The 26973-nt window shown below is 34.2% G+C and overlaps 1 protein-coding gene across 29 annotated transcripts in view; it reads left to right on the top strand.

The window, feature by feature from the left end:
- GPHN (gephyrin) overlaps positions 1-26973 on the top strand; it is a 603331-nt gene that overhangs the window by 268096 nt on the left and 308262 nt on the right. For all 29 annotated transcript variants that reach the window (XM_048219788.2, XM_048219795.2, XM_048219804.2 and 26 more), the window contains one exon: positions 23398-23490. In XM_048219788.2, the coding sequence (XP_048075745.1) occupies positions 23398-23490 (93 nt within the window). The remainder of the gene's footprint in view (positions 1-23397; positions 23491-26973) is intronic.

The following is a 26973-nucleotide window of genomic DNA, read 5'->3' as shown; positions in this document are numbered from 1 at the left end:
CATGAAAGCTTGTTTCCTTTGCTAGATTAGCGAAGTTTTCAGCTACAATTTGTTCAAATATCTCTTCTAGACCTCTGTTTTTCTCTACCCCCTCGGGGATGCCAATGATTCTGACATTGGAATGTTTCATTGAGTCAGTAATCTCCCGTAACCTACATTCTTGAGATTGGATTTTTTTGAGCCAAGTTTCTATTTTAGCTTTCTCTTCTACTAACCCATCCTCCCATTCGCTGATACGTTCTTCTGCCTCATTCACCCTGGCTGTCAGAGCCTCTAGTTTTGACTCCATTTGATTCATAGAATTTTTAATTTCTCCCAGATTCGCTCTCATTTCCGCCCTTAGAGATTCTATATTCTCATTAACATTTTCGTTAATACTTTTTTCAAGTCTACACATCATCTTGACCATTGTTACTCTGAATTCCATTTCTGATAATTTGGTTACATCCATATCCATTAGTTCTGTAGCAGAGGCCACAGACTCATTTTCTTTTCTTTGCTGGGGGGGGATTTTTCCTTCTCGTCATTCTGATGAGGAGAGGTTGCGGGGTTGTCCAGAGCCAAAATTATTGACCAGGACCTAGGCAGTGTGCACTTGTTTTATAGGGACCTTAGGGATGTGGGCTTCTTGATTTGTCAGCCTGCCTTCTGGGGGAGGGGCCTGCCGCGCTGATACTCAGGCAACCCTGTTTGGGTAGAGTTTCCGTGTCCCCTGCGAGGGGGGATGGGGATGGGCACACTGTGAGCCGGTATTTCCAGGCTTTTGTTCTCTGATGGCTTTCCCTGGCGGTTTGTTGTGCCTCTTCTGAGAGTTAGAGCAGCAGTAGCCGAATCTCAGCTTTTGTCTCAGAACAGAGGGATCGCAGACCGTTCTCCATTGATGTTCTGGCCACTTTAATTCTGTTTCTGTTGGTGCTGCTCAACCCTGCAGTGTCCAGGGATGTGCGTCCCACACCCGGCATCCCAGCCCTTACTTCCAGGGCGGCACGTCTCTGTCCTTTGTGTTTCTAACACCGCCAGACGCCAGCCGCTCCCCGTGCGCTCCGGAGCTCCGTCTCAGTGTAGCTCGCAGACTCTCCGAAGCTCCGGCCCTCAGACTGGTCGTGCGCATTCCCCCGCTCACAGTCTCAGTCTGCTGTCTTGCGGGTGCCAGTTCGCGAGTCCACCCTCTCCCCCGTGCAGGTGGCTACCGCTTCCCGGGCTCGAACGCGGCGGCTCCCTCCCCCTTCCATTTATCTTCTGATATCTGTGTGTGGTTTCAGGGTTCCCCGCTTCGTACCTCAGTACTCATCGCTGGAGATGTTCATTTGTAGAGGTCCAGATGTATCTTCTTGCATCTCAGGCTGATTCCGTGGATGTTCAGGATGGTCTGGTACCTATCCAGTTCGACTCAGGGGACCAGCTGAAAAAGGGGTCCCCTACTCCTCTGCCATCTTAACTCCGAAAACCAATCCCTATCTTTATTTGGAACATAGGAACTCTGTATCTGATTTCTCGTTTGACATCATTGTCGTAGGAAAAGATGCTTTATATGATTTCAGTCTTGTTGAATTTATCTAAACTTCTCTTATGGCCTAACATGTGGAGTGTCCTGGAGAATGTTCTATGCACATTTGAGAAGAATGCGTATTTGCTTCTTTTGGATGGAGAGTTCTATTTAAAACTATTAAGTCCATCTGGTCTAATATGTTGTTTGAAGCTGATGCTTCCTTATGATTTTCTGTCTAGATGATTTATCTTTTGATGTAAGTAGGGTATTAAACATCCCCTACTACTATTATATTGCTGTCAATTTCCTCTTTTAGGTCTGCTAATATAATAGCTTTATTATTGTGGTGCTTCTATGCTGGGTGCTTATATATTTTTAAATGTTGTATCTTCCTGCTGCATTATCATTATGGAATGCCCTTCTTTGTCTTTTATGCAGTCTGTGTTTTAAAATCTGTTTTGTCTGATATGAGTATAGCTATACTATTTGCATTTGTGTGGAATATCTTTTTACATCCCTTCATTTTCAGTCAGTGTATGTCTTTACTTTTAAAGTGAGTCTCTTGTGGGATGTAGATGAGTCTTGTTTTTTCGCCCTTTCAGTCACTCTACATCTTTTGATTGGAGCATTTACTCCATTTACATTTAAAGTAATTATTGATTGGTATATAGTTACTGGTATTTTCTTCATTGTTTTCTGGCTGTTTTTGTAGTTCCTCTCTGTTTCTTCTCTCTCATGGTATGTTGTCTTTGTCAAGTGTTATGTTTAGATTACTTTTATATTATTTTTTGTATATTTACTATAAGTTTTTGCTTTGTGTTTACATGAGGTTCACATATAACATTCTAAGTATGGAGCTGTCTATTTAGGTTGATAATGACTTAAATTTGAACACATTCCAAAACTATATTTTTACAAAATCTCCCCAAGCTTTACATTTTTATTTTTTATTTACTTATTTTTAAGATTTTTTTATTATTATTATTTGGTAGAGAGAGCCAGAGAGCACAAGCCAGGGGAATGGCAGAGGGAGAGGGAGAAATAGGCTCCCCGCTGAACAGGGAGCCTGATGCAGTTCGATACGAGGCCCCTGGGATCATGGCCTGAACTGAAGGCATACACATAACTAACTAAGTCACCCAAGTGCCCCAAGTTGTATGTTTTTAAAGTCACATTTACCTCTTTTTATTGTATGTATGCCTTAACTAATTATTTTAGTTTAATTTTGTTACTTTTGGTTTTTACCCTTCATAGTAGATTCATAAGTGACTTATCTACTATCCTTACTATATATGTATCTTTTCTGGTGAGATTTTTACTTTCATATATTTTCTTGTTATTATTTAGTGCCATTTCTTTTCCATTTAAAAAATTCCCTTTAACATTTCTTATAGGGCCAGTTTATTGGTGATAAACACCTTAAGCTTTTGCTTATCTGAAAAATTCTTTATCTCTCCTTTAATTCTGAGTGATAATCTTGTCAGGCAGCGATCTCTTAGTTTGATTTCTCCTTTAGGACTTCAAATATGTGATGCCACTTTCTTCTGACCTCAGGTTTTGCCTGAGAAATCTGATGATAGCTTTATTGGGTTTCCCCTGTATTTAACAAGTTGCTTTTCTCCTGCTGCCTTTCAGATTCTCTCCTTATCTTTAACTTTTATATTTTAATTAGAATATGTCTTGGTGTGGATCTCTTTGGTTCCTTTTTTTCTTTTTTTTTAACTCTCTTGGCTTCCTTGACATGGATTTCTATTTCCTTCCCCGTGTTAGAGAAGTTACGGCAACTATTTCTTTTCTATCCCTTTCTGTCTCTCTCTTCTCCTTCACAAATGTTATTCCAGTGAATGTTGTTCTGTTGGTCTCTTAAGTTATCTTCATTTTATGAAATTCCTTTCTCTATTTGCTTCTCTGTCTGGGTGAGTGTTAATGCTTTTGTTTTCCAGCTCCCTGATCCATTCTTAATTTCAGTATTCAACTGTTGAACTCCTCCAGTATATTTTTCAATTCAGTTACTATATTCTTTAGTTCTGTGTCTTCTGTTTTTTTGGGTTCTTTTCCTGTGTCTTCTGTTTGGTACTTTCTTATATTTTCTATGTCTTTGTTAAAGTTTTCACTGCGTCTTTCCATTCTTTTCCTGAGAGTTCATTGAGCACCTTTATGACCATTATTTTGATTTCTTTATCAGATAATTTATTTTCTTGTTATTACATTTAAAATATAAATGTCTCTTATAAGCATCTTTGTACTTTTTCTGAAACACTTGTTTTTCACTTACAGCGTGTAGGCAATTTACATTATTATAATTATTAAAATAGTTCTTATTATTTGTTTCCTATTTGGCTCATTAGTTTCTGTCTCCTTTTTTGTCTTCCTTTAGATTAATAGAGTAGCTTGTATCATTTAGTTTTTTCCTTTTATTAATTTGTTAGTTACATATATTTTGAGTGGGGTTTGTTGTGGGGTTTTGGGGATTTTTTGCTGGGTTTTTTTGGTGATTTATCCCAGGGTGCATTATAATATGCACCTGTTACCTTTTTAAATATTAATCATTTGTTTTGCCATTTCTCATAGTAACTTGGGGAGATTTTTAAATATTGCTTTTGACTATCGCTTCTTCCCATTCTGTTTTCTCTTTTTGCGGTTTACTTATACAGATAGTAGACCTTTTGAAAGTACGTCTCACATATATGGTTTGTCCTGTTTGTTCATTCTTTCTACTTTCTCTATATCAGTTTGTACCTTTTTTGTTTGTCTTTAATATTCTTACATTCTACATTCTACAGCATTTTTCCTTTTGACCTGTTTATGTTCTTTAATCCTGATAAATCTACCCATTTATAGATCTGAGTTCCAGCATATTGTAATTTTATGTGCTAATGTGTCCGTTTAATTTTTTCTAGATTTTTATTTTCTGTTGAAATTTTCCATCATTTCATCTATTTTTTTTAAACTTTCTTCTATTTTTTTGAATATATTCATTATGGTTTACTTTAAAGTTCTTGGCTGCAAACTCCCCATGCATCTGTTGTGGGGTTTTTCATCTGGTTTTTTTCCATCATAATATTGGATTCTATTTTCTTACATGCCAAATAATTTTTATAAATTTATTTTATACTTTAAAAAACCATTTTGTTTGTAGGTGACTTATCGTAGAATGTCTCCCTTTCTACCGAGAGGGAGAAAGTATGAGAAACTGATCACTCCAGTCCAGCCAGGAACTGATCTGGGTTAGAGCTGGGTTGAGAATAGTGGGTTTACATCCCTTTATTCCTGAGTGACAATAGGAGATTTAGCTCTGATAGTCATAGGGTCCAGCCTAGCTGACTTGCCTGTAGCCTAACCAATATAAGTCTCAAAAACTAGCAGATATCTTGAAGGGAAAACTAGCATTGTTCTATGGTCAGGCTTACTTCCCTAGCAGGTCTTTGTTTTTTAAGCACTATGAAGAATGCAAAAGATTTTACTCTGTCTTTAATCTTGTCTCATTTTACAGCCTTGTGTACAGCACCACGATCTAGTTCTAAGGAGAAAACAGCCATGTGTTCGAGTGTATTCAGATTTCTAATTTCTAAATGCCTAAAAGCTTTCTGGATTTTCCTCCCAGTAGAGTCTCTTCTCATAGAAAAGCTGATGATCAGCGCTTTGACCCAAATCAGCAAATACTCCCAGTAAGGATGGGTTAGTAGGTAGATGCAAAAAGCTAGAGAAGTTAGAGTTTAACTCAGAAATGTTTTCCCATTTCTAGAATTTTACTTTGTCTAATTTATTGCTTCTGTAGTTCTCCTATGTCTTTAAAGTAAGATTTTTGTAATTATCTGATTTTGTTTACTTGTTACTGTATGGTGTTGACCCGCTGTGACCTACTGTATTCTGCCCCAAAGCAGAACTCATTTATTATATAATTTTAACTAATTATTGCCAGGATATAGAAAAACTGTTTGTTTTGTGTATAAATCCTTTATTTATGAAACACTTTTATTATATCTAGTAGTATATTAGTTGATTAAACTTTAATAAAGTGAAATTATAAAGTAAAATCCTGTTGCCAGAATTCTGGTTTGTTTGTTTAATGTTTGATCTATCAGGCACTGTTGTAAATGCTTTAAAAATGCTAACTTGTTTTAATTTTCATTAAAAAAATATGAGGTAGGTATTATTATTGTCCCTGTTCCTAAGTGAGAAAAATGAGGCAAACAGAGTTTAAGTGGTATGCCAAAGTCACACAGCAACTAGAGGTGGAACCAATTCATACTCAGAATCTGGATTCTTTTATGATCATAAGAGTTGAAGTAGCATAGATGTATCTACATGAATACTGCAATCCCACTTAGGAACAGATTGCTTCAGTATGTTACTTTCCGATAACCCCTTTCTCTCTTTTATTTTTCCAAGTTTTTAAATTCCAGTTTGTTAATATAACAGTGTAATATTTATTTTAAGTGTAGAATTTAGTGATTCAACACCTACATACAGTACCTGGTGCTCATCACAAGTGCCCTCCTTAATCGCCATAACCTATTTAACCCATCCCCCCAACCACCTCCCCTCTGATAACCATCAGTTTGTTCTCTGTAGTTAAGATCTGTTTCTTGGTTTTCCTCTCTTTCTCCCCACACTATGTTCATTTGTTTTGTTTCTTAAATTCCATATGAGTGGAATCATACGGTATTTGTCTCCAACTGACTTATTTCACTCAGCACAAAACTCTCCAGCTCCATCCATGTTGTGTCAAATGGCTGAGTAATATTCTGTTATATATATATACATATATACATAGATATATATGGGTGTGTATGTGTGTGTATATACATACACACACCACATCTTCTTTATCCATTCATCAGTCAATGGGCATTTGGGCTCTTTCCATAATTTGGCTATTGTTGATAATGCTGCTATAAACATCAGGGTCCATGTATCCCTTCAAATTAGTATTTTTGTATCCTTTGGGTAAATGCCTAGGAGTGCAATTGCTGGATCATAGAATAGTTTTATTTTTAACTTTTTGAAGAACGTCCAGACTGTTTTCCGGAGTGGCTGTACCAGTTTCCATTCCCACCAATGTAATCGGGTTCCCCTTTCTCCACATCCTTGCCAACACCTATTATTTCCTGTGTTAATTTAAGCATTCAGACAGGTATGAAGTGATATCCCAGTGTAGTTTTGGTTCGTATTTCCCTGATGATTAGTGATGTTGAGCATCTTTTTATGTGTCTGTTGGCCATTTGTAATTCTCCCCTCTCTTAATTGGAAAGCTGTTCCTAAATTTCCTTAAATCTCTCATTCACCCATTTATTTATTCAATAATAATAATAATTTATTTAACACTTGTTCTTTTTATATGTTTAAACCGTTGGTTATGCCATCTAGTTTCATAGCTTTCGTTTGTGTTCTATTTCATAAATTAAACTTTTTATTGAAGTATAATATTCTATATGAGTTGCAAATTAAGAAAAGTATACAAATTATAGGTATGAAGCTTGATAAATTATCACAAAGTATAGTTGTTTTGTTGAAGTACATTTGGATTGTTTCCAGTTTGGGGCTGTTATGAATGCTGCTGCGGTATATGATCTTGAACATGTCTTTTGGTGCTTACATGTATGCATGGACGTTAGATATTCACCTAACAGGCTAGATATGACCTAGAAATACTAGTTCATAGAGTATGGAAATGAATAATTTTACTAGATTCTGCAGTTTTCCCAGGTAGAGGTATATATTTATAGTCTCATCATCATTTTATGAGAACTCCAATTTGCTTCACATTCTCACTAACATTTAGTACTGTCAGTCCTTTTTAATTTCTATTTTCCCAATGACTAATGATATTGAGCATCTTGTTACATATTTATTGGCCATTTGGATATCCTCTTTTGTGAAGTAACTGTACATGTCTTTCACTTCTAAAAGATAAGGTTAACTGTATTTTCCTTATTTATTAATAGGTGTTCTCTAAATGTTCTGGATATGCGTCCTTTGTTTGATATATGTATCGCAGATTTATTCTGCCACTCTGTTGCTTCCCTGTTTACTTTCTTAAAAGTGTCTTTGATGAATAGAAATAATTTTAAAATAGGTCATATTGTCAGTCTTCTCAATTATAGTTAGTATTTGTTGATTAAATGAATGACCCTGAAAATGTTCATTGTCTAGTAGAAGAGACAATTTTGTTTTATTATCAAATGTAATTTCTATATTAAATATATGTATAAAATATTTTTATAGTACAGAGGAGGCAGTGACTAACTCTGGCTAGAGGGTCAAGGAATTCTTCATGGAGAATATGATGGAAAGGCCTTCTAAAGAAAAAAAATGTGAAAAATGACACTTAACATTAATAAACATTGTTTTTGAGAAGTACAGGTCGAGGGATTATTAACAATTGCAGGGGATGAGACTGGAAAGTTAGGTTGGAGTCACATTGTAAATGATTTGAATGTCTTAGCGAAGCTTCTAAAAATTTTGAAGCAAAGACATTTCCAGATTTATTTCAGAGGATTTATTTTCCTTATCACAGAGTTTGAAGGAGGTATAGAGGCAGAGGCCAAATACTTAGGATACTCTATACCAACCTGGATGAGCAATGATAAAGACAAGGTTCATGTCAGTGGCAACAGTAATGGAAAGTATGGAAGGTATATCACAATGGTTAATAAAACAGGCTCTGCACCTTAATTGGATTGTGACCTTGTGTGTATTTTAACCATTCTGTGTTTTCCTAAAAATGCAGATAACCAAAGCCTACCTTTGTTGAATTACAATACCTACCTACTTTTGTTGTGAGAATTAAATGTAAAGTACTTAGCACAGTACCTAGTACATAGTAAACACACAATGACAACTATGTGGTATGATCCTAGTAGACTTGAGTAATGAGGAATAGAAATGGAATTTAATTCAGGTTTTTAGCTTAGACAACTTCATGGAAGATAATGCCAATCTTTGAGCGAAGGAATTCAGAGGAAGAATGCTATTGGGGGGGGATTGATGAATGTTGGTGGTCTTCAAAGCATACGAGTAAGATCCTGCATCTGAAAATTTATTCAATCCCCTAACCAAGTAATTTAGTGGTTTTGTCTGATTCATTCACTGTTGGTGATTTTCATCTTTTTCTTTTTTTTTTTTCTTCTGGTACTATTCACTTCATTGAGAGTTCCTTTTCCTATGCTATCTTCTCACAGTAAGAGAATCTGAGAGGAATGATGGGAAAAAATACATACATTTTAAGTATAATAAATATTGAATTTATACAGGTCTTCTCTCTACTATATTTCTGATCATTTAGTCCCCCCACCTTTTTTTTTTTACCCAGAACTTACCATTACTCATTGTATAATGTGGAAAAGGTAATTTTCTTGTCAATATCAGAACAATTTGATTTGTAGTTCTTGACTCTTTTGGAAAAGATACCTGTATTTTTTGCTGCCTATAGATAGATCAATGTTCTATATTTCTTTTACTAATTATTACATAATATTTATACAGAAGCATGGCTAAAATTCTACCAGAATAGTATACTTTCTTTAACCTTTCTAAAATCAATTTCCTCAGCTATTTTTACCGATAGACATTTAAATTATATTTTAACATCTTAGAGATTCTTTTTATCGCTCATATTCTAATGGAAAACAAAACCACAGTGACAGTTATTACTATAAGAGTTACTATAAATCAGACCTTTTATGTTCCACATAGTACTAAATATGAGTGAATAAAACCGTTCCAGATAGTTTTCATTAAGGAGATTTTTAAGTAGGGATGCCTGGGTGGCTCAGTCGGTTAAGTGTCTTCCTTTAGCTCAGGTCATGGTCCCAGGGTCCTGGGATCAAGTCCTGCATTGGGCTCCTTGCTCAGCAGGGAGCCTGCTTCTCCCTCTGCCTCTGCCTCTCCCCACTGCTAGTTCTCTCTTTCCAAAAAATAAATAAAATCTAAAGAAAAAAAGGAGATTTTTAAGTAGAATTAAAGTAATTACATAATATATGTTATCCATGCCTAATTATTTGTCTAGTTATACTCATCCTGGAATAATTTGTTCAAAGGAAAACACACATCATATATAAAACTTTGTCAGAAGTATTTCACTGAAATTTGAGAGAAGGTGATATAATTGTGACAGAAATTTTTCTATTTCCTGCCCATTATATAATTTCAATATGAAGATGTAGTTTCACATCATATTCTTGCATTAGTATACACAGAAACTTGTAATAAATAATGTCATTTGACCAAGTATCTTTGCTTCCTTAAGAAGTTTCATTAATGTGTGTGGATGTACACATGTGTGCATACAAACAGGCACCTTTTAAGTTTTTATTCTGTATCCAGACTTATAGTAGATGCTTTTCATGTTCTCATTTACTTTATACTTTCTAACAGTGACCCAAGTTTCAAAGAGTTTTAGCAACTTGCCTGTGGAACCAAAACTAGTTAGTCGACTAAAACTGAAAGAACAGACACCCATATATGTCAACACCCTTTCCATTACCTTTTATTCTACCCTCACAGTTAGAAAATTTATGAAAGTAAATGTTGTTGGTTATAAATAAAAAAAAAACTAAAAGCATAAGTATTAGTAGGGTTTTCAAATTAAAATATAAAGACTATTGGTTGAACTGAAAATGATTAGAGTTAGCTTATTCGTGACATATTGTCAAAATGAAAAAAGTTATATTTACCCGGGTATGTTGGGATGCAAGCGTGGTTCAATATTCACAAATCAATCAGCGTGATACATCATATCAACAAGAAAAGACTCAGGAACCATATGATCCTCTCAACTGATGCCGAAAAAGCATTTGACAAAATACAGCATCCTTTCCTGATTAAAACCCTTCAGACTGTAGGAATAGAGGGTACATCTCTCAATCTCATAAAAGCCATCTATGAAAAGCCTACTGCAAATATTATTCTCAATGGGGAAAAGCTGGAAGCCTTTCCCTTAAGATCAGGAACTCGACAAGGATGCCCACTCTCGCCACTATTATTCAACATAGTACTAGAAGTCCTTGCAACAGCAATCAGACAACAAAAAGGGATAAAAGGTATTCAAATCGGCAAAGAAGAAGTCAAACTGTCTCTCTTCGCAGATGACATGATACTCTATATAGAAAACCCAAAAGAATCCACTCCCACACTATTAGAAGTTATAGAACAATTCAGTAATGTGGTGGGATACAAAATCAATGCTCAGAAATCAGTTGCATTTCTATACACGAATAACGAGACCGAAGAAAGAGAAATTAGGGAATCCATCCCATTTACAATAGCACCAAAAACCATATGTTACCTTGGAATTAACTTAACCAGAGACGTAAAGGACCTATATTCTAGAAACTATAAATCACTCTTGAAAGACATTGAGGAAGACATAAAAAGATGGAAAGATATTCCATGCTCATGGATTGGAAGAATTAACATAGTTAAAATGTCCATGCTACCCAGAGCAATCTACATTTCCAATGCTATCCCGATCAAAATACCGAGGACATTTTTCAAAGAACTGGAACAAATAGTCCTTAAATTTGTATGGAAACAGAAAAGGCCCCGAATCTCCAAGGAACTGTTGAAAAGGAAAAACAAAGCTGGGGGCATCACAATGCCGGATTTCGAGCTGTACTACAAAGCTGTGATCACAAAGACAGCATGGTACTGGCACAAAAACAGACACATAGACCAATGGAACAGAATAGAGAACCCAGAAATGGACCCTCGGCTCTTTGGGCAACTAATATTTGATAAAGCAGGAAAAAACATCCAGTGGGAAAAAGACAGTCTCTTCAATAAATGGTGCTGGGAAAATTAGACAGCTACATGCAAAAGAATGAAACTTGACCACTATCTCACACCATACACAAAAATAAACTCCAAATGGATGAAAGACCTCAATGTGAGACAGGAATCCATCAAAATCCTAGAGGAGAACATAGGCAGCAACCTCTACGACATCGGCCAAAGCAACCTTTTTCATGATACATCCCCAAAGGCAAGAGAAACAAAAGATAAAATTAATTTATCGGACTTCATCAAGATTAAAAGTCTCTGCACAGCCAAGGAAACAGTCAGAAAAACTAAGAGGCAGCCCACAGAATGGGAGAATATATTTGCAAATGACACTACAGATAAAGAACTGGTATCCAAGATCTACAAAGAATTTCTCAAACGCAATACACGAGAAACAAATAAACAAATCAGAAAATGGGCAGAAGATATGAACAGACACTTTTCCAATGAAGACATACAAATGGCTAACAGACACATGAAAAAATGTTCAAAATCATTAGCCATCAAGGAAATTCAAATCAAAACCACACTGAGATACCACCTTACGCCAGGTAGAATGGCAAAAATAGACAAGGCAAGAAACAACAATTGTTGGAGAGGATGTGGAGAAAGGGGATCCCTCCTATATTGTTGGTAGGAATGCAAGTTGGTACAGCCGCTCTGGAAAACAGTGTGGAGGTCCCTTAAAAAGTTAAAAATTGAGCTACCCTATGATCCAGCCATTGCACTACTGGGTGTTTACCCCAAAGATACAGACATAGTAAAGAGAAGGGCCATATGCACCCCAATGTTCATAGCAGCATTGTCCACAATAGCTAAATCGTGGAAGGAGCCGAGATGCCCTTCAACAGATGACTGGATTAAGAAGTTGTGGTCCATATATACAATGGAATATTACTCAGCTATCAGAAAGAACGAGTTCTCAACATTTGCTGCAACATGGACGGCACTGGAGGAGATAATGCTAAGTGAAATAAGTCAAGCAGAGAAAGACAACTATCATATGATTTCTCTCATCTATGGAACATAAGAACTAGGATGATCAGTAGGGGAAGAAAGGGATAAAGAAAGGGGGGTAATCAGAAGGGGGAATGAAACATGAGAGACTATGGACTATGAGAAACAAACTGAGGGCCTCAGAGGGGAGGGGGGTGGGGGAATGGGATAGACAGGTGATGGGTAGTAAGGAGGGCACGTATTGCATGGTGCACTGGGTGTTATACGCAACTAATGAATCATCGAGCCTTACATCGGAAACTGGGGATGTACTGTATGGTGACTAACATAATATAATAAAAAATCATTAAAAAAAATACCTGGGTATGTATGTGCATCTCTGTGTACGCATGTGTATTTATTTATGTATCGAAATTTGTATGGAAGGATGATTAACATAAGTTTAAAATGGGTTATCTTTGCTAAATTTTTAGTAATTTTTTCAAATCTTCATACCTTTTATGTAGATTGAATTATTCTTGTCTTTTTAATAAGTATGTTCTTTAGAATAAAAAAATCACAGACTATTCTCTTTTGGGGCCAAAAAATTAGAAGCAGAATAAAAAATAGGAATAGGTTAAAATACAAAACATTTATGTTTTCACCAACTATCATTTCTAGAACCTACTTTACAATTATGAAACAGATGATATATTTAATCAAATTTCTTTCACATAGCCACTCATTTTGTTTTCATATTGCCTATTCTACAACAGTGAGTAGAATGGCTTGAAATGCCAAACTCATAGAGGTGGTACTAAATTTTATTGATAAATAAAATAATGAGTGTTTAACTTGCTTTAAACTTAAACCTTTAAAGTTCTAGTCCAGTATTGCTCAGTAGCGCTTATCAGAAGCTCCTATCTGTTATCATAAATAGCAGTTATAAATTCTGGATTAAACAAAAACATAACCATCTGAAAGCACTGAATAGTAACCAAAAGTAAGAAGATTCTGTCATTTGGAAGAATGCTGTAGTCGAATAACACATTTTTATAACTTTTAACCTGAGAGTAGGTCCCAGTCTGGCCTACCTAGCAGCTAAAACCTACAAGCTTACTGGCTAGAAGAACAGAATTTGGGACAACCACGACTGCTTTAAAGTGATGGAAGGGTGGGGAAGATATCCTGTAAAGGAAAGAGGCAAAGAGAGGAGTTTCAAATTCTGTAAATAAGTGTAGGTTTCTGGCTGACCTCTGAACCTTGAATGTGCTGGGTAAACTACGAGCAGCACAATTAGGACTAAAGGAATTTAATTGAATTTTGAATTGCCATTCACTACAGAACAGATGGAGTTTGCAGTTCAATCTACCCAAGTCATCTACTTACTAAATTAAAAACAAATCAACATTCTTCAAAACAGTATAGCAAAACCCAGTGTCCCTTCAGCATATCATTCACCATGTCCATAATACAGTCCAGAATTATTTAACATGTTAAGAAACAAGAAAATGTGACTCATTCTCAAGGAAAAAGGTAATCAACTGTCACTAACCCGAAGATGACCCAGCTATTTGGATTAACAAAGATTCTTTTTAATTAACAAAGATTTTTAAAGCGGTTCTGTAACCAGCCTCAACGAGTAAAGGACAATATGCTTGTAATGAATGAAGAGATATAAAATCTTAGCAGAAAAAATAGAAAATATTAAAAAGAACCAAATGAAAATTGTAGAACTGAAAAATACAGTTGCTGAAAAGTGTTTTGAAAGTATCTTTTTATCTTTAAATTCGGAGTTCCACATGAGCCAGTTTAAGATTAATGGTAATACAATCATGTAATAAATATATAATTATTAAATAAAACTTTAAAGCATGTTGGTTTAGCTTACAAACCAGTAAGATTCATGACTATTTGTGTTTGGAAAGTTTTGATATTGTTCATTAGTGGAACTATACTGTAGGAATTATAAGTACAATAAAGGAAAAATTGGAAAATCTTCATAATTCTTATTCAAAAAAATAATCTTTGGGTGCAAGATAGCAACCACACTAACAATAATGTATTGTTTTACCTTGGCAAATTTCTTAAATATTATCTATTGATTTCTAATTAATAATGAACAGTAGTAGAATAGCTAGTTTTAGAGCTCAAAGCTCCCATCCCTCTGCAGAAATTATTAAAACCAACTTTTTCAGCACTCCATTTCAGAAAACAAAGTTTTATAATAACCAAGCAAACACTGCTTTAAGAATGTTGATCTGTTTGGGTGATAAAAAGGTTTTTAAAATAGATAGTGGTGATAGTTGTACTATAACGTGAATGTAATATTACTGAATTGTACACTTAAAAATGGTTAAGATGGCAAGTTTTAGTACATAAATTTTTTTTTACCATCAAAAATTTAAAAAAAAAGAATGATCTACTAGTAAATGCTATAACATGTGCGAAATTTGAAAACATTATGCTAAGTGAAAGAAGTCAGTCGGAAAAACCGCATATTGTGTGAATTCAGTTTTGTGAATGTCTAGAATAGGCAAATCCTTAGGAAGTAAATTTGTGATTATCCGGGCCCTCTCAGTTAGAGGAGGAATGACTGCTAATATTTACCGGGCTTCCTTTTGGAGTGTTGAAATGTTCTAAAATTGAATTGTGGTGATTACACAACCCTGTGAATATACTAAAGACCATTGAACTATATACTTTTTTAAAACTATTTTAAATCAATTACCATGTAATATATTATTGGTTTCAGAGGTACAGGTCTGTGATTCATCAGTCTTATGTAATACTCATTGCTCATTACATCACATACCTTCCTTAATGTCCATTAGCCTGTTACCCCATCCCTCCACTCCTTCCCCTCCAGCAACCCTCAGTTTGTTTCCTATGATTAAGAGTCTCTTACGGTTTGTCTGCCTCTCTGGTTTCGTCTTATTTTATTTTTTCCTCTCTTCCCTGATGATCCTCTGTTTTGTTTCTTAAATTCCACATATGAGTGAGATCATATGATAATTGTCTTCTTCTAATTGGCTTATTTTGCCTAGTATAATACCCTGTAGTTCCATCCACTGAAGGTATACTTTAAATGGATGCCTTTATGATATATGAAATATATCCCAAAATAGCTCTTCTAAAAAAATATGGTCTCACACAAATACGCAGGGTTTTTGTTTTTTTTAAAGATTTTATTTATTTGAGAGAGAGAGAGAAAGAGCACAAGCCAGGGGGGAGAGGCAGAGGGACAGGGAGAAGCAGATTCCCGGCTGAGCAGGTAGCCCAACTGGGTGCTTGATGCCAGGACGCTGGGATCATGACCTGAGCCAAAGGCAGATGCTTAACTGTCTGAGCTACCCAGGTGCCCCCAAATACTCAGTTTTATTTGTTTGTTTTGTTTTGTTTTGTTTTACATAAACCTAATCCATGGGATGGGCCAGTGAGAAAATGTAAAGGTTAAAGAATTGTTAAGTAATAATTTAATACAGATCTTAAGTGCATATAATTAGTTTTATAATTTCTGGTCTTAATATATTTGGGGTAGATCAGGGTATACTGGTGTCAGTAAACAAGAAGATAGCCAAGAAATACTAAAGAATATTTACATTTACACTGTTTACTAGGTATCATACCAGTAGTGGCTGAATGTGAATGATTATATCATGTGGCCTGCTAGAGCAGTTTTACTTAATTTTTTGGAGGTTATGGATATTTTGATTCCTGTCCCTCAGGCAGATCTTCATACATATATACTTTTGAATGTGATTTTATATAAGAAATATAAGCCATGGACCGTGATAAGAACATAGACCCTTGTTCTAATGAAGTAGTCTGAATTGGATAAAAGAATGAGGAATTTTTGGGGCGCCTGGGTGGCTCGGCCGTTAAGCGTCTGTCTTCGGCTCAGGTCATGATCCCGGATTCCTGGGGTCAAGCCCCGCATTGGGCTCTGTGCTCGGCGGGAAGCCTGCTTCTCACTCTCACACTCCCCTTGCTTGTGTTCCTTCTCTCACTGTTTCTCTCTGTCAAATAAATAAATAAAATCTTTCAGAAAAAAAAAAGATGAGGAATTTTTGAGTGAGAACATTAATATAAAATAGGCATCACAAGAAAAATAATGTAAGACAATTACACAGTTACAATAATGAAAGGAAGAACACTCTGGAACTATGGTTAAAAATGGGTAAACAGCTGAGAATCTAGAGACCAGAGTTTTATTACTGCTATCTGCCACTACTGATGGAACAAATCTCTGTCTGTAGAACAAAATTTGTTGGTAAAGCATATGAATAGAGGATAATGAATGGGAAGATAATGCTATCACAAATAGTGATAGCAAAAATATAACCATATTATAATGAACATCTATGCTAGCTTTCTTAGCATCCCAACTGTTCATTCTAATATTATTTTGCATTACCTTATAGAGGCATGGGAAATATACTCTTCAGGGGGGAAAAAGCATAGAGCAAATATAATTTTAAAACCCTATAGTCATTTTTAATTAATCATTAAAAAGATTAACTTCCAAGGTTATGTTTCCCTGAAGCAAGAGTTTTTGTTTTCCATTGAGATTTGACAATCTTAGTGTGGAAAGTCAAAGAAGATTTCACCATCCCTTTTTCTCTTAAACCTTTTTTTTTTAAGATTTTATTTATTTGAGAGAGAAAGAGCACATGAGCGGGGGGAGGGGAGTGGGCAGGGAGGGCGGGCAGGCTGGCAGAGAAGCAGACTCCCTGCTGAGCAGGGAGCCTGATGTGGGGCTTAATCCCAGGACCCTGAGATCATGACCTGAGCCAAAAACAGACACTTAACCTATTGAGCCACCTACACATCCTTTATCTTAGATCTTGTAATATTTTTAATATCTCAACAAATCCACACATATTGTATTAAGAGTTATTTCAAAGAGTCAACCTTGGAAGTAGCGTGTTTTAATATTTCTATTGGCTATGTTGATCATGCAATTCAGAAAATGCTTACTAAACTTCTTGATCATAAGTTGGTCATTATCAGGCTGGTCACATATATTTCTATTTAGTGTGCTATCTCTGTAGAATGGAAATTAATATTCTTACCATTATCTCATGGGATAAGCAAATTTGTCCTCATCCTGCTGACTTTTTTTAGTAGTGAGCCACAGTATAATCAACCTACATTTTGAAACCAAAGGAATCCATATTTTATCTGTAGTAGAAAAGGAATGGTGTTGCAGGTAACACACACACACACAGACACACACACACACAAACAGTTGAGCAAAACCTGAAGACTGTAGCAGTATGTTCTATATGTGAATGTTATTTCTCAGTTGTGTTTAACAACTTTTAGTTCAAACTTAGTATGCTAAAGAGGTAAATGGTTCTCTCTCCCTGTTTTTAAAGTTCTCTGAGATTTGATTCAAATATATTGAATATTCAATACTGACCTACTCTCAAACTATTGGTGTTAAATCTCCATTTTCTTGTGTTTTGATACAGAGCAAACTAATCCTAGAATTCTAAGAGAAATTTTGTTGAGAAGGTTTTTTGTTTGTTTTCCATATTTCACCCATTCTCTTCTCCTAGGTAGCAAATACCTGGCTGATTGGAAAAAGCCTAATACTGCATCACTTGATTATTCTGTTTTGCACTTTATCTTCCATTTAGAAATGACATTTGATTTTGGCCTTTCAGAGTTAGTGATAAAAGGATTACCATGAACCCTGATTCTGCCTGGGTCTTCTAAGGTGATTAAGTTTGTGGAAAGCTTCCCGTTTAGGCAGTCTAACCCTGACATAAATAATGTTGAAAAAATAACAAAAGAAACCATTTATTTAGCATTTACTGTGTGCTACTCTGTCATGTGCTTAACTTAGATCAGTGAGATTCCATCAATAGGAGCAAATCCTTGGTATTCTGTGAAGGAATTGAGCTTACTAACTCCTCATCACAATACCATGTTCCCATGCTTTGTGATGAGTGCAGAATATGGACCCAGGTTACCTTCATTCAGAACAATACACTGGAGATACCCAAGCACAAATTAAATTTTTTTGGATAAGTAGGCATATGATGAAGTTACATCTACTTATTTCTATTTATTTGAATAGCGGGAAGATTAATATATTATTATCTAGTAAAGCTGAGAAAATTCTATTGACAAAAAGAATTTATAAAGTACAAAAAAAAGGATTATCATAAATAACAGTAATCTGCTATTCAGAACCATTTGAAACAACCACTGGAAGGTCCTTACATTAATTAAGGTAAACAATAAATAGAACTCTAATCATTCACGTTCTTCAAAATACCTTTATGAACAATACATATAGTATTTGAATATTATAGTACTTGGTGTTTAAATGAATAGAATTAAACTGAAATTGGTCTAAAGATTAAGCATCAAAAGACTTGAGTAAAAGAAGAGCCCTCACTTTCTGAAAAGGAGAAAGATACAACTAGCCTCAAATGGCACTCTGAGTTGACATTTATGGTGGGAGTGTGAGAATATCAAATGATAACTTGAAATACAACAAAATCTCAGTTTGGGGATCTTCACTGGGCCAGAGGTGTCCTAAAACTTATATAAACAAACGTATATTTTAAGAATATATGTTATAAATGCATATAATGTTTATACATATGTAAATGGAAAATATGAATGTATGAACAATAATGCATGGATACTCCTTGGATAAAGATACCTCCTTACCATGTGACTCTACAACCCCCAAATATCCTACAAACCCTTATACTTTTCATTTAAGTAATCACTTGCTGTGTGCTTTACTCTAGTAGATGATAACTATTGTTTGCTTTTGTTTTTTGAAGAACTTGGTGAAAGCTTCAGTTACATTAACAAATATTTAGGAAACAGTTTCACTGTTTTCTCCAGTGGAGAAAAGTGGGTTTTTGGGGAAGGTTTTAAAGAAATAAGTGATTTGGAGTAGATTCTCAAAGCCAAAAGGACCAGGGAGGGAGATTTCTAGTTCAGATAACATGAATAGAGAAGAGATAATGGACAAGGAGTAGGAGAATCTGCCTAGAAAAATAAATGAGAAGTTAATTCATTAAACAACTTTGGGGGAAAAGACATGAAAGAAGATCTTAGGAAAATTTTCATAAAATATAAAAGCATGCTTAAGATACTTAGATACTTAAAATTGCTTGCATTATGTTATTTTGTTAGTGGAAATTATTTGTGTCATTTATAAAAAAACTAACAACTGCACACTTAAAAAAATAGGAAACCAAGATCCTTATCCATTTAAAAATGTTCCCTTTGAAGACTTTTAGTGGCTTTTGAACTCATTTGTTAAAAATATTTTTAAAGTAACATCTTCCAATTATTTTATATTTTTCATTAAAGTATAATTGACACACAATGTTACATTAGTTTCAGGTGTACAACATAGTGATTCAACAAGTCTATACCTTCTGCTATGCTTATAAGTGTAGCCATCATCTGTCAGCATAGAATGCCTTTGTAATACCATTGACCATATTCTCTGTGCTGTACCTTTTATCCCCATGATTTACTCATTTCATAACTGAAAACCTGTATCTCCCACTCCCCTTCACCCATTTTGCCCATTTCCCACACCACCCCCAATTATTTTATAAGAACAACTCATTAATATCATGAAAGATGGAAGTTTACTAACCCCATTTCAAAAAGTCATTTGCATATTTGTTCAATGAGATTGAAAAATGAATGCTGTGTAAGTGATTTTGTTAAGTATAACTAATGTACTTCTTTCATGTCAGTGTATTTTTTAAAACTATATTTTACTTTTTAATTACTGTAACACAAAATACCAAACCAAGATTTTCTAAAATAATGTATATTCAATCATATTATGTGCGTAAAATATTGGTGAGAAAAATATTTTTACACAATTACTAAAATAAAAGCTATTTTAAGTATGTTGTCTTTATCTCATCTTTTAAAATTTCTTGTGTGACATGCTGAATATGTTTTAGCATAACATTCAGAATTTGCTTTCCTGATAGAAATGTCTGATAACATTCAGAAATTGCTTTACTGATACAGATCAGAATTTTAGAGATCACTCTTATAGAGGAAGAGATATATAAACAAGTAAATTTCAGTAAAATATGAAAAGTGCTCTCCCAAAGGAATGACTGGTAATATACACAGGGAACAAATGGCCTGGAGGAGTCAGAGGAGACTTTAATAAGATGTCCTAGTGCTGTGTCTCATTAAGAATAGATAGGAATTTCTTAGGTGGTTAAATCAGACTCTTTAATAAACCAAAGAAAACGTGACATTTCCCAAATGATTTTATATTGTTGAGGTCTCCTTAATTCAGTGATTCATGTTTCCATCGATAAATGTAAAGGAAGGAAAAATCTATTGTTATAGATGAGTATGAGACTTTAATTATATGTATAGAATGGTGGCTTGTCTAAACTTACTTTCTCTTAGCTCTGTTACTGTCCCATTTTTCTCTTTTTTGGGTTCTCTAGCCTTGGGCAAGAGAAAAATATTGCTAAGAATCTCTATAGTGATGGTTTTCATTTGGTCAATGTAAAGAAAATGTTACATATTCATAAATACATATAATATCTGCAAAATAGTTTTCTTAAGATGGCCGCACCTCTTTCATAGCACTAACCATGATATATTGAGGTACATATTAATTTGTTCATACCTCTGAGCTCATTGACATCAAGGGCATTTGTCATGCATTTTTTTTCATTCCCACATTTTCCTGGCACATAGTAGGCATTGGTATGTTTTTAATTTAAGTTCATCCAATGAACATATAGTGTATTATTAGTTTCAGAGATAGAGTTCAGTGATTCATCAGTTGTATATAACACCCAGTGCTCATCACATCACATGCGCTCCTTAATGTCCATCACCCAGTTACCAGCAACCCTCAGTTTGTTTCCTATGAGTGAGAGTCTCTTATGGTTTGTCTCCCTCTCTGATTTCATCTGTTTTATTTTTCCCTCCCTTCCCCTATGATCCTCTGTTTTGTTTCTTAAATTGCACATATGAATGAGATCATATAATAATTGTCTTTCTGATTGATTTATTTTGCTTAGTTAGCATAATACCCTCTAGTTCCATCCACGTCATTGCAAATGGCAAGATTTCTTTTTTTTTTTTTTTTTTTTTGGCTGAGTAGTAATCCATTGTGTATATATATCCCACATCTTTATCTATTCATCTGTCGATGGACATCTGGGCTCTTTCTATAGTTTAGCTGTTGTGGACATTGCAGCTATAAACGTCGGGGTGAAGGTGCCCCTTCAGATCACTACATTTGTATCTTGGGATACCCAATAGTGCAATTGCTGGGTTGTAGGGTAGCTCTATTTCACCTTTTGAGGAACTCCATACTGTTTTAGGCATTGGTATGTTTCTTAAACTGAATGATTAAAATTGAGATTTCATGGCAATTTATTTAAACCTAATTCACATCAAGTTTACTTTCAAAACTATTTTGAAGATTATTGTGTAGGATGTGTAGACTTATGACTAATAAAATACAATCAAATATACATTGAAAATAGCCTGAAAAAGAGGGGGGTGCAAAGATGCTAACTAGGAAAGTAGTTGTATTTGTACTGTATTGTTGCATTAAAACCACCATAAGACTTAGTGACAGCAATGATTTATCATTTCTCACAAATCTGTGGGTTTGCTGGGCTTAGCTGGGTGTATTTTCTTCTGGTTTTACTTGGTGTCATTCATGTGGCTGAAATAATTTGTCAGCTGAGGCTGGAGAAGCTAAGATGGCTTCATTCAGATGTCAGGGGCCTTGGTGCTATCTGTTCTGCTAAGCTTTCCCTCCACATGTTCTGTCTTCATTCCGTTATTTACACTGGACTTCCTTTCATGATAATAGAAGTTTACCAAGAGAGTGAAGGCAGAAGATGTGAGACCTTTTGAGAACTTGGCTTGAGAGCTCATACACCATGATTTTTGCCCTTGTCAGAGTTTGGCCCCGATGCAGAATTGGTGCAAATAGACTCCACCTTTTGACAGGAGGATTTATAAAGAATTATAAAGAATATGTAGCTATATTTAACCTACTACAGTAGAACGTGCATAGTTGTTGCATATAAAATTTGTTTCTGAGCTGGGTGAAAATGAGGGGAAAATAAGACATTAAGATTATCAAAATAAAGAACAAATACCAGAAAATTCAATTTGTAAAATCCCTTTATTTTTTAATAATACCTGCAAATTTTAAAGAATTTGAAAATTGCAAAAGAAAATTAAAAAGGAATTAAAATTAAAATGTACCACAAATCTAATTACAGAAATAACTGTTATAAGTTGTAAAACATTTCATCTTTCTATTCCTATGTTACTGATAGAAGAATGGATGGGTGCTTAACTGAATGAAAGAAATAGCTATACAAAACCAAAATAGTACTCTCAAGATAAGACAGAAGCATTTTATTTCGTTTAAATACAAAAAAAAGAAAGTGAATGTCAGAGCATGTTATATGTTATGTGCTAAACAGAGATCTCTCTAAAGTTTAAAAATAAGGGAAGTTATTAATAAGTTAGTCATATTTTTTACTATCTTTTTAAACTTTGGGTTTGATCAAACCTCTGCTATGAAAGATAAGGATATTAGCACTACTATATAACCTATTATCTTCATACCATCAAATGTCTGATTATTATCAGAATTACAAAACAATTACAAAAACAAAACCCGATTGAACCATATCTAGTCTTGAGACTGAACTTATTTCAGAAACCATTGCAGAGATGTAGAAAGAAAGATAAAGTAAGCCCAGACTGTATCAGATCTGGACAGACTTGAACAGAGAAAAATGGAGAAATAAAAAAAAAAATAGAGACAATTTACAGTCTTTGTTGGAGGGCTCTGCTTTTCCCTCTGAGATTTTTTTTAAATATCCAATATTAGGCTTTTTTATAAGCTCTCAATTTATGGTATTTCCTGTGTTTCATTTATTTTTAAGACTTTGATGCTTTCTTCCTCATTTTCTATACTGCATAAAATAAATACCCCAACTGCAGTGTGTTTTGATCGTAACAAATCTGTTCCATAAATTGCACTTCAAAATTTTCTTCTTGATTGCTGAAATGAATCTGCATTTCCTCACTCTTTATAAGGAATTTGGGTATGTGGATTTGGGTATGTCTTGAGCAGGCAGGTAAGTTCTTCTGCATGTGACAATGTTACTGTTTTCTTTCAGGAAACCCTGATAGATTGGTGTGATGAAAAGGAACTTAACTTGATATTAACAACTGGAGGAACAGGGTTTGCACCACGAGATGTCACTCCAGAGGTGAGATAGTATGTGCCTTTCTCATATTCAAGAAGTAGGCTATTCATGTTATTTTTAATCTTTTTTACTATGTTTTATATTATTTTTATAATTTTGCTAGACAGAACAAGAGACTTGTGGTTCTAAGAATGTAAAAACTTTGCTGTGGAAGAACTGTTAAATAAAAAATATTTCTTGATTTCTTTTCTTTGGACTTATACACATGATATAAAATGAGGAAGATTGAACTGGTCCAGAAGGTAATTTGCTTTTTTGTTCAGTGGTCTGTGATATTAGCTAAACTTCAGGCATGTTGCCAAAGGAGGTGATAGCAGAACTCTAACTCTTAGCATGGCATCTGGTCTGATGTACTTTGTTAATGTAATTCAAAATGTATCTGATTTCTGTTTTCTGTCATTGGTCTTAAAGCACAGGAAATTGACTGTGATAGAATATATATACCAAATTTACAGTACTTTTGAAGAGAAAGGATTACAAAGTCCATAATTCTAATGTGAATTTAAATGCAGAATTTAATAAGCCAAAAAGCAGAATTAATGTCTAGGCTTTATGCCACAAGAATCACCTTAAACCTTTGCATAAGAAGAAAAATTAGGGAGAGAATGAAGAGTAGGCAGTAATCAGGGATACAGGGGAAAGAGTCTTTTTTTTTTTTTTTTTTAAGGAATCCATAAACGTCAGAGTCACATGCAAACTTATATTACCACTTGTCATATTGTTTCCTTTACCTCCCAAAAAAGTGTTTGCTGTCTGAATTTCAACTTATTTGTCTTTCTATTTTCAAACCAATACATAATTGTATCTAACTACTTTATTAACACAAGACACTTCTGCTCTCCATCTATTAAATATTTACTGTACACCTTACTCTATCATAGTAGTTTTCAAACTTTAGCCTGCACCACAATCAAACTAAGGACTTGTTAAAACAGATTGTTGGACCTACCCACAGAGTTTCTGATTCGGTAAATCTGCAGTGGGTCCTAAGAATTTGTGTTTCAAACAAGGTCCCAGGTGATGCAGATTTTGCTGGCCCATAGACCATACTTTCAAACTTTGAAAACCACAGTTCTAGTACATGAAATGGAAATTTTTTTTAACAAATTGTAAAATATTTTCTTTCTTCTATGTAAAAATTATGATTATATCTCAGAGTCCATAGTCTCTCAGAGGAGAGGGGTGTGGGGGAATGGGATAGGCTGGTGATGGGTAGTAAGGAGGGCACATATTGCATGGTGCACTGGGTGTTATACGCAACTAATGAATCATCGAACTTTACATAAAAAACCAGCGATGTACTGTATGGTGACTAACATAATATAATAAAAAAACATTAAAAAATTATAATTATATTATTTTATTTTAATTATATCATATTATTTTTAAATTATATTATTATAATTAGACTTATAAATTAATTTGTTTTTAAAGCAATCAGAATAGAGTTGTATTGGGAAAGTGTTAACTTCAATTGCTCAAAAAAGAAGTCATTCTTACATAATAAGCTTCTGGGTGTTAAGGAGGAATGGTCCTTTGGCCAGTTTTTACATTTGTTTTAGACTGTGAGACTAACTTAAAAAGTACAATTGGAGGGAAGTCATCTCTTGTAGAGGTGTGTTTGTGTTTTGTTTGTAAGAAAATTGCTTACATATGTGAAGACATTGATTTTTGGGGTTTGGTCATTGTGTTAAATATTTGAAGTAAATGACCTTGGCTTTATATGTCCCTATTTTTTCTGTGATGATTTAATGTTTTCATATTATTTCTTTTTATATCAGAAAATAAGTTACTATGGAATTCATTTATAACCAGATAACATTATTTTTAATTGGGGGAGAATACTTCCTACACACAGTTAAGTATTTTGTATTCTGTGGTATATCAAGTTAATACCAAAATGCTAGGTTGAAAATTTGAACCTTTGAATTTTAGCTCTGCTACTTATTAACAAAGTGACCATAGGCTAATTATTGAACCCCATCTGTGCTTCAGTTTCCTATGAAATGAGGTAAACAAAAGTACCTATGTACAAGGATAGCTGTGGGATTCAATGAGGACTATTTCTGGCATTTTAGTAAGTGCTATATGCAAGGGTTAACTAATAAGGGTTAAATTTTTTTTTCTATTAGTTGCTGCATAAATACTAAGTGAACGAATTTGGTAGTATTTTTTTTTTTTGGTATGTAACTACTAAATGGACAAAAACAGTCTTATAGTAAGTAGATTTAATGTATATCCATGAAATCTTTACAATCTTTTATTTTTTAAATTTTGACGTAGTAAGTTTCATATTTTATCTTTTTCATCTTAATGTAAATCAGAGGTCTTAAATTTCTGCCATTTTAATATCTGCTTATCCCATCCACTTTTTTTTAGTACCATTAGTTGATAAGAGTCTCTTTCCCTGACCATTTATGTTTCATTATGTCAGAAATTAAGAAGCCTTTTATTCTTAAATGAAGTATTTCAGTTACCTTAAAACCTTAGAGGTGCTCTTAAATTCTTACATTTAAATATGCCTACAGCAACTACCTGGGTAGAGTTGTATTCAGGTGTTTTCTTTAAATGAGTTTAAAATATACGTAAATAGGTCCTTCTTAATATCTTTTTTTTGAGAATGGGTGACTTACCGATTGTAAATATCTTGATTTTTAATAGATTTACTTTGGTTCATATCATATATAAATATATAGGATATGATTATCTACAGCAAAAGTCCATAGGACTGTTAAGCCTTTGAAAAATAAACAAACATAAAAGTAATGTAGGGCCAACCAAAAATAACTCTACAGATTTCCCATCTTCTCTACACATTTAAATACTTGTCATTCTTCTCATATCCAAAATATAACACTGGGATGTCTGCTAGGAATCCAGAAATATAATTTGGGTTCTGTTATAATACAGTTATTTGTCTTTAACTTGCTTGCCTTAGATAGTTGTGCCTAAAAAGAGAAGAAACTATTTCTAGACTACATTTAGCTATATGTAACTTAGAGTTGCAAAAATTTTTAAATAGTCAAGTTATAGAAAATATAAATATTAAATATTAAGGTAAAATAATAAAAAACTTCTCCAGTAAGGTACTAATATTTTACAGTCAATAATTGACAGTAATTAGTCTAATCTACAAACACAAAGGACAATTGTTTGTGGAATGTGTGTGTTGTTAGGAAAAAAATGGAGGAAACAATAAATACGATGAATGAAATAAAGCTATCTAAACTTGATGTCAATGAGTATGAACTCTAGAGAAAATTAAAAGTTTAATTAACTTGGGTTTGTTCCCAGGTCTGTTAAAAAGAAAAATAGAACAGCAAATTCAGTAAAGCATATCTTGTTTCCTTTTTTCTTTTTAATAGAAATAAGGCATTCAGAATCGATTTCCCTAAATTATGAAATTGTTTCTATTTTTGGGCTCTGTGTCTTAGATATGGTTCATCTGATATTTGCATGTCTGCTAGCCTGCTCCCTGCCTCTAAA

This window comes from Ursus arctos, unplaced genomic scaffold, assembly GCF_023065955.2.
Source record: "Ursus arctos isolate Adak ecotype North America unplaced genomic scaffold, UrsArc2.0 scaffold_25, whole genome shotgun sequence".
NCBI classification, from domain to species: Eukaryota; Metazoa; Chordata; class Mammalia; order Carnivora; family Ursidae; genus Ursus; species Ursus arctos.
The sequence above is the reverse complement of the archived record's forward strand: the minus strand, read 5'-3'. Positions and strand labels throughout refer to the sequence as shown.